Source organism: Myotis brandtii, unplaced genomic scaffold (genome assembly GCF_000412655.1).
Source record: "Myotis brandtii unplaced genomic scaffold, ASM41265v1 scaffold268, whole genome shotgun sequence".
In the NCBI taxonomy this organism is placed as follows: Eukaryota; Metazoa; Chordata; class Mammalia; order Chiroptera; family Vespertilionidae; genus Myotis; species Myotis brandtii.
In genome coordinates, this window is record NW_005360187.1 from 2850240 (window position 1) to 2866703 (window position 16464).

Sequence of the window (16464 nt, forward strand, 5' to 3'; positions counted from 1 at the left end):
GACACTCTAATGTCTGCTATTGTCCACCAGCTTTTCTTCCATTTCCATTTCATTCAGCAAACATTTAACTGAGCCCCATGTGTGAGTAACCCACAGAACACATATAATTGGATTAAACTGTCCTCTCCAAGGAATATCTATCTCCTTAGCTTTCATTTCCCAAAGAGAATTAATAAGTGTTTATTGATAAAAGAATAAGGTAATCAAATATATTTAGGATTTAACCCAAGGTAATGGGGACTTCCAGAGCTTTTCTTTTTTTTTTAATTAAATTTATTGGGGTGACATTGGTAGACAAGATCATATAGGCTTCTATGTTATAAGATCTATATATTGTACCACGTGCTCACTACCCAAAGTCAAATCTTCTCCTGTCACCATATATAGGACCCTTTCTCCCTCCACCCCCAGAGCTTCTAATATGCTAACATATATGCAGATCTCCAAGGGCGTGACTGTTACAGAATGCTCTTTCCCAATTCCTTTCTACTCTTCTTCCTTATCTAGCTGTAAGGGATACTCTTTTCTTTCTTTTTTTAATCTTTACTGTTGAAAGTATTACAGATGTCTGCTTTTTTTTTCTCCCCATTGACCCCCTCCTCCCCTCCCCTGTCTTTGCCACACTATTGTCTGTGTCCATGGGCTAAGCATATCCTATCTAATAAAGAGGGACTATGCTAATTGACTGCCCCATCCTCAAAGATGATGGCGCCCACAGCCAATAAGGAGGAAAATGCTTATTGACTGCCACACCCTCAAAGATGGCAGCGCCCAGTCCCCTCAGCCCTGGAGTCCCCCAGTCCCCTCAGCCCCCCAGCCGCCCAGGGCCAGCCTGAGGCACAGGCAAGCCTCGGATGGCAGCTGCCCAGCCGTCCAGGGCCGCCCAAGGCTTGCGCTGCCAGCAGTGGCAGCAGTAGAGGTGTGATGGGGGCATCACCTTCCCCTGATCACCGGGTTCCTCCCGCCCCTGAGGGCTCCCAGACTGTGAGAGGGGGCAGGCCGGGCTGAGGGAACCCCCTCCAGTGCATGAATTTTCATGTACCGGGCCTCTAGTATGCATATAAGTTCCTTGGTAAATCTCCCCCCCCCTTCTACTTTCCCTCTGAAATTCATCAGTTTGTTTATGGTTCTATGTCTCTGGATCTATTTTGTTCATCAGTTTATTTTGTTCATTAGATTCCACATATGAGTGAGATCATATGATACTTGGCTTTCTCTGACTGGCTTATTTCACTTAGCATAATACTCTCCAGGTTCATCCATGCTGTTGCAAATGGTAAGAGTTCCTTGCCGTGTAATATTCCATTGTGTAAATGTACCACAGTTTTTTTCTCCACTCATCTGCTGATGGGCACTTGGGCTCTTTCCAGATCTTGACTGTTATAGATAATGCTGTTATGAACATAGGGGTGCATATATTCTTTCTAATTGGTGTTTCAGGTTTCTTAGGATATATTACTAGAAGTGGGATTACTGGTTCAAATGGGAGTAATATTTTTAAAAATATATATTTTTATTGATTTCAGAGAGGAAGGAAGAGGGGGAGAGAGAGGTAGAAGCATCAATGACAGGAGAGAATCATTGACTGCCTCCTGCACCCCCCTACTGGGGATTGAGCCTGCAACCCGGGCATGCGTCCTTGACTAGAATTGAACCCAGGACCCTTCAGTTAGCAGACTGACACTCTATCCATTGAGCAAAACCGGCTAGGGCTGGCAGTTCCATTTTTAATTTTTTGAGGAAACTCTATACTGTTTTCCACAGTGGCTGCACCAGTCTGCATTCCCACCAGCAATGTACTAGGGTTCCCTTTTCTCCACATTCTCGCCAACACTTGTCATTTGTTGATTTGTTGATGATAGCTATTCTGACAGGGGTGAGGTGATACCTCATCATTTTAATTTTCATCTCTCAGATGATTAATGACTTTGAGCATTTTTTCATATGTCTCTTGGCCTTCTGTATGTATACTTTGGAGAAGTGTCTAGGTCGTTTGCCCATTTTTTTAATTGGATTGTTTGTCTTTTTATTAAGTTGTGTGAATTCCTTATGTATTTTGGAAATTAACTCCTTATCAGATTTATCATTGTCAAAAATGTTCTCCGACACAGTAGGATCTCTTTTCACTTTGTTGATGGTTTCTTTTGCTGTGCAGAAGCTTTTGATTTTGATGTATTTCCATTTGTTTATTTTCTCCTTAGTTTCCTTTGCCTTAAGAGATTTATCAATAAACATATTGCTGTGAGAGATGTCTGAAGTTTTGCTGCCTATGGTTCCTTCTAAGATTTTTATGGTTTCACTAGAGGCTCAGTGCACGAATTCATGCACAGGTAGGGTCTGGCCGGCCAACCCCCATCGGGGCCTATTGGGCCGGGCCGGCTTGGGGGAGGGGGTCACAGGTCAAACTCCTGGTTAAGGGGACAATTTGCATATTAGCCTTTTATTATATAGGATGACTTACATTTAGGTCTTTTATTCATTTTGAGCTTATTCTTGTGTATGGTGTAAGTTGGTGGTCTAGTTTAATTGTTTTGCATGTACTTGTCCAGTTTTCCCAACACCATTTATTAAAGAGCCTGCCTTTACTGCATTGTATGCTCTTGCCTCCTTTGTCAAATATTAATTGAGCATAATGGCTTGGGTCAATTTCTGGGGTCTCTGTTCTGTTCCACTGATCTATATGCCTGTTCTTGTGCCAATACCAGGCTGTTTTGAGGACAGTGGCTTTGTAGTATAACTTGATATCTGGTATTGTGATTCCTCCAACTTCGTTCTTCTTTCTTAAGATTGCTGTGGTTATTCAGAGTCTTTTGGTTCCATATACATTTTTTTAAAAAATATTTTTATTGATTTCTTACAGAGAGGAAGGGAGAGGGATAGAGAGTGAAAAACATCGATGAGAGAGAAACATCGATCAGCTGCCTCCTGCCCACTCCCCACCTGAGACCCTTGAATCCGCAGGCCTACGCTCTATCCACTGAGCCAAACCGGTCAGGGCTCCATATACATTTTTGGAGTGTTTGTTCTATATCTGTGAAATATGCCATTGGTATTTTAATAGAGATTGCATTGAATCTATAGATTGCTTTGGGTAGTATGGACATTTTAATGATATTGATTCTATCAATCCATGAACATGGGATTTTCTTCCACTCGTTTATATCTTCTATATCTTTTTTCAATGTCCTGTAGTTTCCCGAGTACAGGTCTTTTACTTCCTTGGTTAAGTTTATTTCTAAGTATATTAATTTTTTGTTGCAATGGTAAATGGGATTTTTTTTAGTTTCTCTTTCTGAGAGTTTATTATTGGTGTATAAAAAAGCCATCGATTTCTGAGTGTTAAGTTTGTATCCTGCTACATTGCTGAATTCATTTGTTAAATCTAGTAGTTTTTTGGTGGAGTCTTTAGGGTTTTCTGTGTACAATATCTTGTCATCTGTGAATAATGACAGTTTTACTTCCTCCTTTCCAATCTGGATGCCTTTTATTTTTTCTTCTTGTCTGATCTCTGAGGCTAGTACTTCCTGTATTATATTGAATAATAGTGGTAAAATCAGACATCCCTATCTTGTTCCTGTTCTTAGGGGAAATGGTTTTAGTTTTTGCCCATTGAGTATGATGGCCAGTGTGGTTCAGTTGGGTGGAACCACCGCTTGGTGTACAGGTTCAATTCCCAGTTGGGGCACATACCCAGGTTACGGGTTCAATCTCTGTGTAGAGGCAACCGATAGACGTTTCTCTCTCACATTAACGTCCTCTCTCTGTCTGTCTCTGTCTCTCTCTCCCCTTTCCTCTCTTCCCTATCTCAAATAAAAAAAACCTCCAGTATATATGAAATTTACATAATACCTATGTGTAAAAGGAAACTTTAAAAAAGAATATATAATATATAGAAGTGTGTGTGTATATACTAGTAAAGTCAGGATTTTGTTAGGTGATATGAGCCTGATGTCATTGAACATATCAGTTTATATAACTGTTTCTTCTCTTCCCAGCTCTTTAAAACAAGCTGATTTTGTTTTTTGGCTTTTTATATAGTGTGGCTCCAGGGAGGAAGCTCACTGATTAGTACTGTACTAACAACCTGCCTTATAGATAAAAAATAATCATTGTAAACAAATAGGGTGACATTGTAATGGATTTTTTATTTTTAAAGGAAGAAAGGAATGGAGAAAGCCAACCTATCAGATCCTCCTGGAAGGGGAGCCTTAGCAAACTAGCTACTGGCCACCACTTTGTTCCCAGACCCACAGACTGCTCAGACAGGACATGGATTTTTGGGTCACACAACATTGCAGTCCTCTGTTGAAAAGTTTGGGACTGGTTAGTTCTATAAAGTTCACATAAAACTTCTATCAACTCATCAGCTCAGGTCCACTTCACCAATATCTGTTCCTGAGTAAGTCCCTATGAAAAAAGAGCCTATTAAAAGCAAGGTCAATGGTATCTTCCTTTTGCTTTATGCTCCCACAGCACTCAATTACTTTTACTCCCCACAATAAACCTTGCCTTTTCTGGCCTTCAAGCCATTGCACACACATGTGTTTTCCTTCACCTAGAAATGTTTCTAGGCTGCACAAGGTGCCCTTCCATGTCCCCATTACACACTGTGCTCCTCCCCTCACTAAACTGTGAGCTGTGCAAGAGCAGTCATTGTATCTGTCTTCATTATAGAAACTCCACTGAACCTGGCACCAATATTGTTGATAAATTTTAAAAAGTCCCATGAATCTTCACCTACCATTTTACAAACTTCTTTTTATCATATTAACTAAGATTTTTTACAACCTTCCTCCTAATACGAGGATTGGGAATTGGCAACATTCTTGTTACCCACTGCCCTTTTTGTTCTGCTGTGACTTAGTTACTTCTCCTTACCCTGCCTTAAGCTTGAATTTCCTCATATTATGAAATGGGACTCAAGGGTTTTGGTAGTGTTCAGTGTTCACACTGTGACACAGTGTTCAATGTGAACATTGAAAGGATGTTATAAAGTGCTCAGTGTGGGCAGGGTACTTTTATTATCACTAAAACCCTTGCCAGTCATTTGTATCTTTTTTTTTTTTTTTTGCCATCAAGTTTACCCTTCTTTCTCAGTAGCCTTTACCTTTCTGTCCTTTGGAACCATCATTGGCCATTCAAAGATACTCTCACCAACTAGACTACTCCTTGACTTTTGGCTATGCTGGCTTGCTTGTTCCTGGCTCTTGGTAACTTTCACCATAAGCTTTACTTGCTTCTACTTTCTAGCTCAAAGCTGATTCATCACAGACCACACCAGATTTGCCAGGTTGACTGAGAGAATCTTCTGATGTCATGGCAGTGTACCCAGGATGTATACCAGAATTACCTGCAGAGCTTTGTAAAACTACAGATGCTCAGATCTCACCCATTCAGCCCTAAGAAGAATTGCTGGGTGTGGGACTTGGACATATCTAATTTTTAAAAGCCTCAAGTTGTTCTTTTGGACAATGAGGTTTAAGAACTCTGCTCAGTTAAATTTCTGGCAAATGTTTTATATGCTTTCCCTTATCTTCAAGTCCCAAGTTTCACTTCTTGCTTTGTCTGCTGTGAATCTGTTCATACTGGCTCTATACCTGTATTTCCAGCTGCTTGTGGTTGTTTCCTTTCGAATGTCCACTGTCACCTTACTCTGTACAAAGCTTAATTTAGTCTTCAAATGAGACTATTCTACTGACGTCCCAATTTCTTCTATTCCATCGTTCTCCCAAACACTCTAGCTCAGCTTCTTGGTATCTTATCTCCAGCAGTTATGTCATCTACACCATTTGCCCTCCTTTCCCTGCTATTTCTTGTTTTTCCTGTTGCCAACCTAGAGTGTTAATAGAAGCTTTCCACTTCTGGCTACCATTCTTCTGTTACAGATTTATTTATGTCATTCTGCTTTTAGAAGCCTTAGTGACTGTGCCAATTGCAGAATCGTCTGAAATGCTTAATTGTACACTTGAAGCCCTCAAAAATATGACTCAATTTAGCCTTTTGCTTTTATTTCCCTTATATATGTTAAGCTATTAACTAGGTTGTTTAGAGATAAGAGGGTATATGGAAAAGATTCTTTTGAATCCTAGCACTGCCACTTGCCAAAGCTGTGATCTCCAGCAAGTTATTTTAGTCTCTTTGACTTTAGTATGTAAAGTCAAGTGTAAAATGGGACATAAAAATAACTATTTGCATGGTTTGTCATAAGTAGTTAACATGTATAGTGTGCTTAGCATGAGGCCTGCCACCTAGAGGGCCTTGAAATATATTCTTTATCTCATCTTTTCAATCTTCTCTCCTTAGATTTGTGCTCTCTCATATCCTTCTCTTTTTCTGTTTCTTTGCTTATGCCATTTTCTCTGCCTTTGCTTTCCTTGCCCTTGTCCATTCCAAATTCCCACAGTGTTTTATATTTATTGTAGTATTTGTGAAAGTTTCTCCCTTTGTTATGTTAAGTATTTCTAGTTCTCGCTCTGTAAATGAAATTGAAATCCTAGCCATAATCATCTTGTTTTCCATCATTCTCAGCATACTGCTTTGTAGCCAGCAGGTTCTCAGTGAATATTAAACAAACAGGTAAAGCCAGAGAATCACCACTCCTCATCGGTGAATAAAAAAATATGCCAAAGAGCAATATCATTTCACAGTATGCTAGAGAAAGTAGAAAATGAATCCACCTACCTAGAGGAAGGATTCCTCCCACCAAATAAATATGTAGAAACAAAATTCCTGGAAGAGATGGTAGCTGATTCTGAGTCTACCATCTCTCTATGATTTCATGTTTGAGCCTGGAATATTTATCATACTAGAAAGCAATGAAGCTATCTAAGATTGCTGGGTTTCCGTCAAAGAACTCGGGAATTAATGTGGAGTTCCAATTGATCAAAGATGGGACACTTTGATCATCAAATAATAATAATAGCAGTAGATTGAAATGTATCAAATTTGTTTGAATCCATGAATGCACCAGGATTCTAAAAGAAAAAGATTTGATTACCTTTAGAAGAACTTAGGAAGCCTATTTATCAACCTGCAAACAAAAAATGAGAAAGATTAGCCTGGCCAGCAGGTGTGGTTCAGTGGTTGAGAGTCAGCTTATGAACCAGGAGGTCTTGGTTCGATTCCCAGTCAGGGCACATGCCTGGGTTGCGGGCTCAATCCTAGCAGGAGGCAGCCAATCAATGATTCTTATCATTGATGTTTTTCTCTTTCTCCCTCTCCCTTCCTCTCCAAAATAAATAAAAATATATTAAAAGAAACAAAGAGAAAGATTAAAGTATTTATGCTACCTTTCCTATAGGAACTACACCTGCAGTAAAGTTTTTATAACTGAACTCGGCTCACAAATGAAGATAGAATGATACAATATCAATTTAAAAATATTTTTGCCTGCCCAGTGTGGCTCAGTGGTTGACCACCAACCCATGAACCTGGAGGTCATGGTTCGATTCCCAGTCATGGCACATGCTGGGGTTGTGGGCTTGATCCCCAGTAGGAGGTGTGCAGGAGGCAGCCAATCAGTGATTTTTTCTTGTCATTGATGTTTCTATCTCCCCCTCCCTTCCTCTCTCTGAAACCAATAAAAACATATTTAAAAAAATGTTTTTTAGAATTAAAAGAGTTTTCTATTCAGCTAACTTTCCCTGCCTCTTTTCTAACTTGAAAAAAAAAAATTCTTTGAATTGAAAACATTATGAAGCAAAAACTTTAGGAGTGAAAGTTCAATAACTCTTTTATTTTAGATTTCAGTCAAAAGGAAATAAGTCCCCAGCTTGGGAAATTATTATTAGTATTGAAACTATATATTTAATACAACAGCATCATCTTTTTGTTTTGTTTTGTTTTGTTAATCCTCATCTGAGGATATTTTTCCATTGATTTTTAGAGAGTGGAAGGAAGGGAGAGACAGAGAGAAAGAAACATTGATGTGAGAGGGAGACATTTATTGGTTGCCTCCTGCCCAGGCTGGGAATTGAGCCTCCAACCAAAGTACATGCCCTTGACTGGAATTACACCTGTGACCCTTCAGTCCACAGACTGGTGCTCTATCCATTGAGCAAAATGGGCTAGGGCAGCTTGGGGAAATATTAACACCTCTAAGGGAAATTTTAACACCTCTCATTTAGCTCTTGGTTTTTTAAAGTTTTTTTGGGCTTTTATGATCTTACTCATTGTACTTCCTATTATTGCCAGTCATTTCAAGAGATCCTTCAAACTACTCAAGTGTAGGTTGTATTAACCTTACTACGCAATGCAAGAATGGTGATAGAACTAGACTGCAACATACTTCAGAAGTTTTAGTTTCTCAGTCTAGGGCCTTAAACAGTTTTTCAACTTATCAAAGTGAACATGGGTCCTTTAAGCGGTGTTCATGTGAAGAGGCAATAGAAAAGGCTGGCTGCATACCATAAAGTAAATATATTAACTCAAAAGCAAAATAAATAATCTCTGAGATAACAGAGAAAAAACCCATATAAGTGGCAGTCAGCTTTTGTAGTCTTAATTCTGGTTTTTAATCTCCTAACTACAGCAGGTAATTGCAGATTTTTCTTCCACAAACACCTTGTTTCCCCGATTCAGACACACCTGTTTTTCATATTTTAACATTTCTGAAATTTGGGGGAAGCTTATAAGGGTAAATATATATTTAATATGGCAGTGTACCTATGGAATTCTTACCCTGCCCAAGAATCTTTTTTTTTTTAAATTTGAGCAAGCTGGATTTATTACTCATTATAGAAAAAAAGAGAACAAATAATTTGAGTAACCAGGGGTGTCACACTAAGAAGTGTTAGAAAAGATCTAATATAGGATTAGGGCTTTGGTTGGATGATTTGGGGAGGATCCAAGAAAGCAGGGGTTTGAAAGGCGAGTGGGCCTAGCTGGGGTGGCTCAATAATTGAGCATCGACCTATGAATTAGGAGGTCACGGTTTGATTCCCTATCAGGACACATGCTCGTCTTGCGGGCTCGATCCCCAGTGCAAGAGGCATCTGACTAGTGATTCGCTCTCATCATTGATGTTTCTATCCTTCTCCCCTTCTTTCTTCCTCTCTTTGAAATAAATAAAAATATATTTTTTTTAAAAAAGAAAAGGGGGTAGGATTCTATGATTGGACATTTCAGTAAATTGTATCTTTAGAGAAGGCAAAGTAGAGCTAAGGCTTAAGGCTATAATTGGTAAAGAAGTAGCAGGAACTCATATTAACCAGGAGAGAGGAGTATTTGCTATTTTGCACAGTGATCTTGTTTTTGTCAGTGCTTAGATGAAGTTATGAAGTGGTCTTGTTTTGCTTCATAGTCTCAGAATGATCTTGTCTGATATTAGTAAGATTACTTATGTCCCCCAGGAGAATAACATGGCCTAGCAGCTATAAATATTAGAGCAGTTCCTAGATGCCAGGGCTGGTTTTTTTGTATGTTTTTTTTTGTTTTTTACTTCTCATCATTGTACCTAGTACATGGTATTCATGCATTAGTTACTTTTGAAGTTACTTTCAGATGTCAAGTAAATAAAGAGTTTTTACTGTGTTCTGAAGAACGCTTTTCATGGCCAGGTAGAGGAGAAAGAAGATGGCTGTGCAGGGTGAGAAGTCACGCAATCTGTTGTCTGCAAGCTGGAGAACCAGGAAAGCCAATGGCTCAATTCAGCCTTAGTCCAAAGGCCTGGGAACCAGGAGAGCAAGTGGTAATGATAGAAGTCCCAGAGTCTAAAAGTCTGTGAACCAGGTGCTCTGATGTACAAGTGCAGTAAGTGATGGATGCCCCAGCTCAAGAAGAGAGAGAGAATTTCTGAGAAACTTTTACTTTTAAAAAAAATTTTTTTATTGATTTCAGAGAGGAAGGGAGAAAGCGATAGAAACATCAATGATGAGAGAGAATCATTGATCAGCTACCTTCTGCATGCCCCCTACTGGGGATGTGCCCTGCAACCTGGGCATGTGCCCTGACGGGGAATTGAACCATGACCTCCTGGTTCATAGGTTGACGCTCAACCACTGAGCCACACTGACCAGGCCTGAGAAACGTTTAAATTGTGTGTTTTACAATCAGTTTTGTCTTTGAATCTTTTAAATACAGTAATAATGCTTCTGGGTGAATTTGGAGAGCATAGTTTGTTTTAAAAGTACTTAATAAAATACTGTACAGCAGCATTTTCCAAAGTACAAGGTGGGGCAAAAGTGGATTTACAGTTGTTTATATGGAAAATAATACAATAATTAATCAATACAAATACAAGAATAAACTGTGTTTCACATACTCATAACTTTTGCCCCACCCCATATTTTCTTCAAAATACAATATATGCCATATATATATGTGTGTGTGTATGATTATGTGATTATGGTTATACCAGTGTGTGTGTGTGTGTGTGTGTGTGTGTGTGTATGATTATATATATATATACACACACACACACATATATATACTGGTATAACCATAATCACATAGTTCCTTTATGTGTTCCTAAAAAGGGAGCAGGGATGCGCTCAATGGTTACATAGGTTTTGAAAATGCATCATGATGTACATTAAGCTCTGAGAAAGCCTGTGATTTAAAAGATTAAAAACTCTTTCAACTTCTTTTAACCAAATATTTTCTAAGCTCCTCTAACCCCACCTACTAGCACTCCATTTTGAGAAATGCTGCTATATAGAGTTGATTAATACAAGTTTTAGAACAAAACATTTTCATCAGATTGCTTTTGCATATTATTAAGGAGGTAACTGACATTTCTCTGCATCTAGTTGTCACAAGAACCTTTTCAAAGGCAGGGTTGGCTACATTGTTAGTGTAGTCAGACCGTGGTCTTTAACTGCCTTCAATAGTGCGGCAACCTATATTGCCCAGTAAGTGTTAGCCCTTGGTTCATCTCACAGTTTGTACACCACCAGTCCAGTTGCTGGACTTCCGGGTGACATATATGAACAATAGAAATCCTGATGTAACATATAGTTTGTTATCTTAGCACTGTAACTCACTACACCTACTTTTTTTTATAAACAATATTGGTAAAGTGTCAGTTTTGCTGGATCTTCTTGTATTGTGCTCCCGTATTTATTGTAGCCTGTTTGTAGTAAATTTCTGAAGGAGCCCTAGAGCTGGAATAAATTCATCCCTTCCCTATCTTTAGCCAGGGAAAGGTGGGAATTAGGTGTTTCTTGCAAATAGAGATGAACCCTGCCATTCTCAAAGTGAGAGGCAGGCAACTTCACCCCTGAGTAATGGAAGCTGTAAAATATTAACCAGACATGTTCTTTGATGTATTCAATAAACATTTACTAAATGCCTGCTTTGTACCAGAAGCAACCAATCCTTGTTGCCCTCAAAGAGTTGAATCTAATTGTTGAGACAGCAGTTGTGTAAATGATAAATATTAAAAATACAGTGTGCTTGGTGTTATAATAAATAGATTTAGGAGGCTTTGGGGACACAACTTAGATTCTGAGCTTTGGTGAAGGAACTAGAAAAGTCTGAGTCTGGAGGATAAGTAGCATTTGGTCATGCAGGTCAGGGGATAAAGGACATCACTGATAGGACAACTTGTATAAAAGGCATGGGGTTGCCCTAACCGGTTTGGCTCAGTGGATAGAGCATCAGCCTGTGGACTCAAGGGTCCCAGGTTCGATTCCAGTCAAGGGCATGTACCTTGGTTGTGGGCACATACCCAGTAGAGAGTGTGCAGGAGGCAGCTGATCGATGTTTCTCTCTCATTGATGTTTCTAACTCTCTATCCCTCTCCCTTCCTCTCTGTAAAAAATCAATAAAATATATATTTTTTTAAAAGGCATGGGGTTGTGAAAAGTAAGGTGTTTGGAGATGCAAGTAGATTTGTTCTCATCTAGGGTATTTATGGTAGCAGGGTGGAGGAAGAGGAAGGAAGGAAGGGAGGAAGGGAGGAAGAGAGGGAAAAAGAAGGAAGGAAGGAAGGAAGGAAGGAAGGAAGGAAGGAAGGAAGGAAGGAAGGAAGGAGCTCAGTAGTTCATGGCCATAATTGCTATGTTAGGCAGAGAATTTAAAAGACTGTCCATAGATGGTTCTTAATATGTGCTAGAACTTTTCATATAATAAATAAGTTAATGAAAATTAATATTGAGTAAAGTTGCTAAATTACTTAAATTTAATGTGTATTTCCAGATGTCAGAGTAATCATTACTTCACGTTTATAATACCTTCTTGATGATTTGTAGGACTTACCACTTATTAAGTTACCCTCCTATAAGTACATTAGCTCTATTCTTTAAAAATCAGTTTTATTGAGATATAGTTTATTTACATCAGTTTTATATTGTATATACAATTCAGTGAGTTTTGACAATGTATCGAGTCACATAACCACTACTCCTCTAAACATGATATAGTATATTTTCATCACCCTGTATTCACTTTTAATCAGAGTTTGGTAAACTAAATAAATTAACTCTTTGAACCCGGGAAGAGGTACTATCTGAAGAATAGAGAAATAAAAAAAAACTGTCAACTTTTAAACCAGCCCCCAAATTTTATTTTCTATGAAACCCACACACAAAGAGAAGCTTTCTTGCCCTGGCCAGTGTGTTCAGTGGTTAGAACTTCGGCTCATGCACCAAAGGGTTGTGGGTTTGATCCTGATCCCTGGTCCCGGTCAGGACGCGTGTGGAAGGCAACCAGTTGATGTGTCTCTCTCACGTGAATCTCCCCCCCCCTCTCTCTACACCCACTCCCCCAAAACCTTCTTCCCTCCCTTCTACACTCTTTAAAAATTAATGGGGAAAAAACCCTTGGGCAAGGATTAATAACAACAAAAAAAGAAGAGAGAGAAGCTCTCTGTACAGTGCTACTTTGGGGGCTTTTGTCTCTTGAAATCTTCAGAAGGAAAAGGAGGAAGTAAGAAGTTGTCTATAGCCCTGGCTGGTGTGGCTTAGTTGGTTAGAGCACTGAAGTGTAACAGGTTTGATTCCTGATTAGGGCACATACCCAGGTTGCAGGTTCAATCCCCAGTTGGGACACATAGGGGAGGTAACCAATCAATATTTCTCTCACATCAGTGTTCCTCTCTTTCTCCCCCCACCCCCATTTTCTCTCTCCCTCTCCTTCTAGAGTCAATGAAAATCATATCCTCGAGAGAAATTAAAAACAAAAAATTTCTTGAAAAGCAAAAAGGGAGTTGTCTACATAATGACTGGTGTAAAGCTATATAAAGATGTTTGGGGGAAGAAACAACCACAAGAAAATAAAACCAAAATTATAAATACTGAACTGGAAACGTCATACTTGAAGTCTAGCAAATAGCTCTGGTACTTATAGCAGAGAGTTGTAGCAGCAGTTTCATTTGTCTGAGGACTTAGTTTTCTCACTCATGGCGAAATGAATGGCACATTTCAAGCTGTATTATACTGAACTGTAGAGTTTTATGAGGTGTGGATAGGAGTAATAGGTTGGGGACAGGAGAATTAGGAATAAGGGCTAAATTTTAATCTGGAGAATAGTTGGACTTAGGTTCGATGCTGGCAAATAGGGAAGACAGTGCATTCCTCCCTCCCCACCCCTTAATTGTACTTCCATATATTAAGTTTACCTTTTATTGACTTGTTAAAGCATAGGAGGTTAGGAGACTTTTCTAAACAGAATTCTACCTGTATTTGTGATTTGTTATGGGTAGGTACAAGTTTCTTCAGGAGAATGAATATTGTCATTAAACCATCAGGTTTATTTTTTTCCCCAGAAGTTATTACATATAAGAATAAAATATATATTTACATATAAGAGGTATGAAGATTCATATTTTTAAACAATTATTTTATCCATCTTATTTGTTTGTTTTAACCAGTTACCCATGGGTGTATTGTTTCCACAATAAAACTTTTTCTACCAGATGGCATGGAAGCCCGACTCCGCTCAGAGTGAGTATAATTCAGTGCTATAAAATTTTGTTTTAATTACCTTGGTTAATAATATTATAGATGATGGTGTACCATTAATACTTTAGGATTATTCTAACAATGTTAGAAAATTCATGTATTACTTTTGGACTAATGCACTTCACTTTGTTTTTAATATTAGTTGTAATTCTAAGTAGGCAATAATGGAAGCACAGGTTACATTTGTGCTTCCAAATTTAATTATACAATTTATATTTTGATGAATAAATTAGTTGTTTTCTAAAATATTTAGGATATATAAGTTATTGGTGAGTGATAGCTACATTCATTTTGACCTGCATTTAATGTAGGGCTTCTTAGACTATGATTGCCTCTGAGGTTAATGCCGGTGTCACAATCTTATAGAACCTTAAAGATGTTGATATAGTTAGTAGTACATTTTGGTGGGCTTTTTTAGAGAGATTTTTCAGTGCTGTAATTTTTTTTTTTTAATTGATATCAGAGAGGAAGGGAGAGGGAAAGTGAGATAGAAACACCAATGATGAGAGAGAATCAGCTGCCTTCTGTACACCTCACACTGGGGATCGAGCCCACAACGCGGGCATGCTCTCTGACTGGGAATCAAACCTTGACCTCCTGTTCATAGGTTGATGCTCAACCACTGAGCCACGCCAACGGGACTTTTTTAGAGATCATTTAGAGAAGGACAAATCTAAAAGAAAAAAAATTAGTCAACATCTAAATGTTAATATGTAAACATAAGTACATTTTGACTTGTACTTTTCACAGATTATCATTATGCGGTGTTGGAGGAAGCTAAATAATCTAAAATTCAGCATTTTTTATTTTGGGGGAAAACCTTGAATATGCTACAAGTTTGTTTCTATATCTAATATAATATTTTCTGCTTTTCAAAAGCAGAGAAAAAGATCTAAGGGTGGGAGGTTGAGAGAACCAAAGTGTAAGGCAAAGTATAGAGTAGTCAGTAGGAAAGAGAGATGGAAAAAGAAAGCAGAATGCATAACCCATGGACACAGACCATAGGGTGGTGGAGGCCTGGGGTGAGAGGCGGGGGTAGGTTATAAGGGATCAATGGGAGAAAAAAAAGGACATATATAATACTTTCAACAATAAAGTTTTTTTTAAAAGAGGGTATGCCAATCTTATAAAAAGAAAAAGAAAAGAAAGCAGAGAGAAATCTTCCTATTACTGTGATAGTCTCTTCATTCATTAGAATGATATATTACTCTTCAGTTAGAAGCTACCAAGTTGTTTTTTTTTAGCTTCAAGGATATCTGAAGCAAAGCAGAAATTTTAAAACATTATAAATTCAGCCCTGGCCAGTGTGGCTCAGTTGATTAGAGCAATGTACTGTGTACCAGAGGGTGGTGGGTTCATCAGGTCACATGCGCAGATTGCAGGTTCCATCCTCATTTGGGACGTGTGCAGGGAGGTGCCAGTTGATGTTGTTTCTCTCTCATATCATTGTCCCTCCCTCCCTCCCTTCCTCCCTCCTTTCCTTCCTCCCTCCCTCCCTCTCCCCCCTTCTTCAATAAAAAAATAAAATTAAATAAGAATTTTTAAACGACATTATAAATTTAATAATAAAATTAAAGACATTATAAATTTAAGATATTAATGTTTCCTATTTTTAATTATAGTTTAATTATTAAAAATAAAATTAACTTTGGGAACTGGATTGTGACTCAGCTTTTATGAGTTAAGATTTTAAAAAGAAGAGTAACTGTTAATCAACTAATGAAGTATGGCTTCTTAAAGACCTTGATGTTTGTATTTGATAATGAAATTTTCCTTTCCTTTAGTCAAAAGTTTTGAGCAATTACATAAAGGGTCATCTGTGTTCTAGGTTTCACCCAGAAAAATTTTGAATTTTTTCAAAATTTATTTCAGAGAATTGTGTCACTATCCCTCTTGTTTCCCCAAAACTTTTCATCTTTGCCCAATTTCCTTCTCATTGTTTGATTTTATTTATGTGGTTAAATATTAGCATCACTTAAAATTTACTGTCAATTTCATTGTAAATAATCTGGCTTACTTTATGGATGAGATGAATTTTGAACAGGCAAGTCTCTAGAGCTGGAGGAAGGTCAGAATGGTCTTTAAAGGAGGATGGTCCAGTTCAAGGCCTGTTCTGTGACTTGATCAGGCCTTCCTTTTCTCATTTGAAAATGAACATAGCCCTGGCCGGTGTGGCTCAGTTGGTTGGAGCATGGTCCAGTACACCAAAAGATGGGTTCAATTCTGGGTCAGGGCACATACCCAGATTGGGGATTCAATCTCCAGTTGGGGCTCATGTGTGTGGGAGGCAACTGATCAATGGTTTTCTCTCATATTGATGTTTCTCTCTCCCTCCCTTCCTCTAAGATTAATTAGAAAAAAAAAGAAAATGGAGCCGAAACCGGTTTGGCTCAGTGGATAGAGCGTCGGCCTGCAGACTGAAAGGTCCCAGGTTCAATTCCGGTCAAGGGCATGTACCTGGGTTGCGGGCACATCACCAGTAGGAGATGTGCAGGAAGCAGCTCATCGATGTTTCTCTCTCATCGATGTTTCTAACTCTATCTCTCTCCCTTCCTCTCTGTAA

General features: G+C 38.6%; 1 protein-coding gene across 16 annotated transcripts in view; it reads left to right on the forward strand.

Annotated features, from left to right (window-relative positions):
• Nucleotides 1-16464, forward strand: part of SLMAP (sarcolemma associated protein) — a 164091-nt gene that overhangs the window by 76559 nt on the left and 71068 nt on the right. For 15 of the 16 annotated variants that reach the window (XM_005868385.2, XM_014541353.1, XM_005868393.2 and 12 more), the window contains exon 3: nucleotides 13811-13883. In XM_005868385.2, coding sequence (XP_005868447.1) covers nucleotides 13811-13883 — 73 coding nt within the window. Of the gene's footprint in view, nucleotides 1-9668; nucleotides 9689-13810; nucleotides 13884-16464 lie in introns of those variants that run through there. The other variant, XM_014541356.1, reaches the window with a different exon arrangement.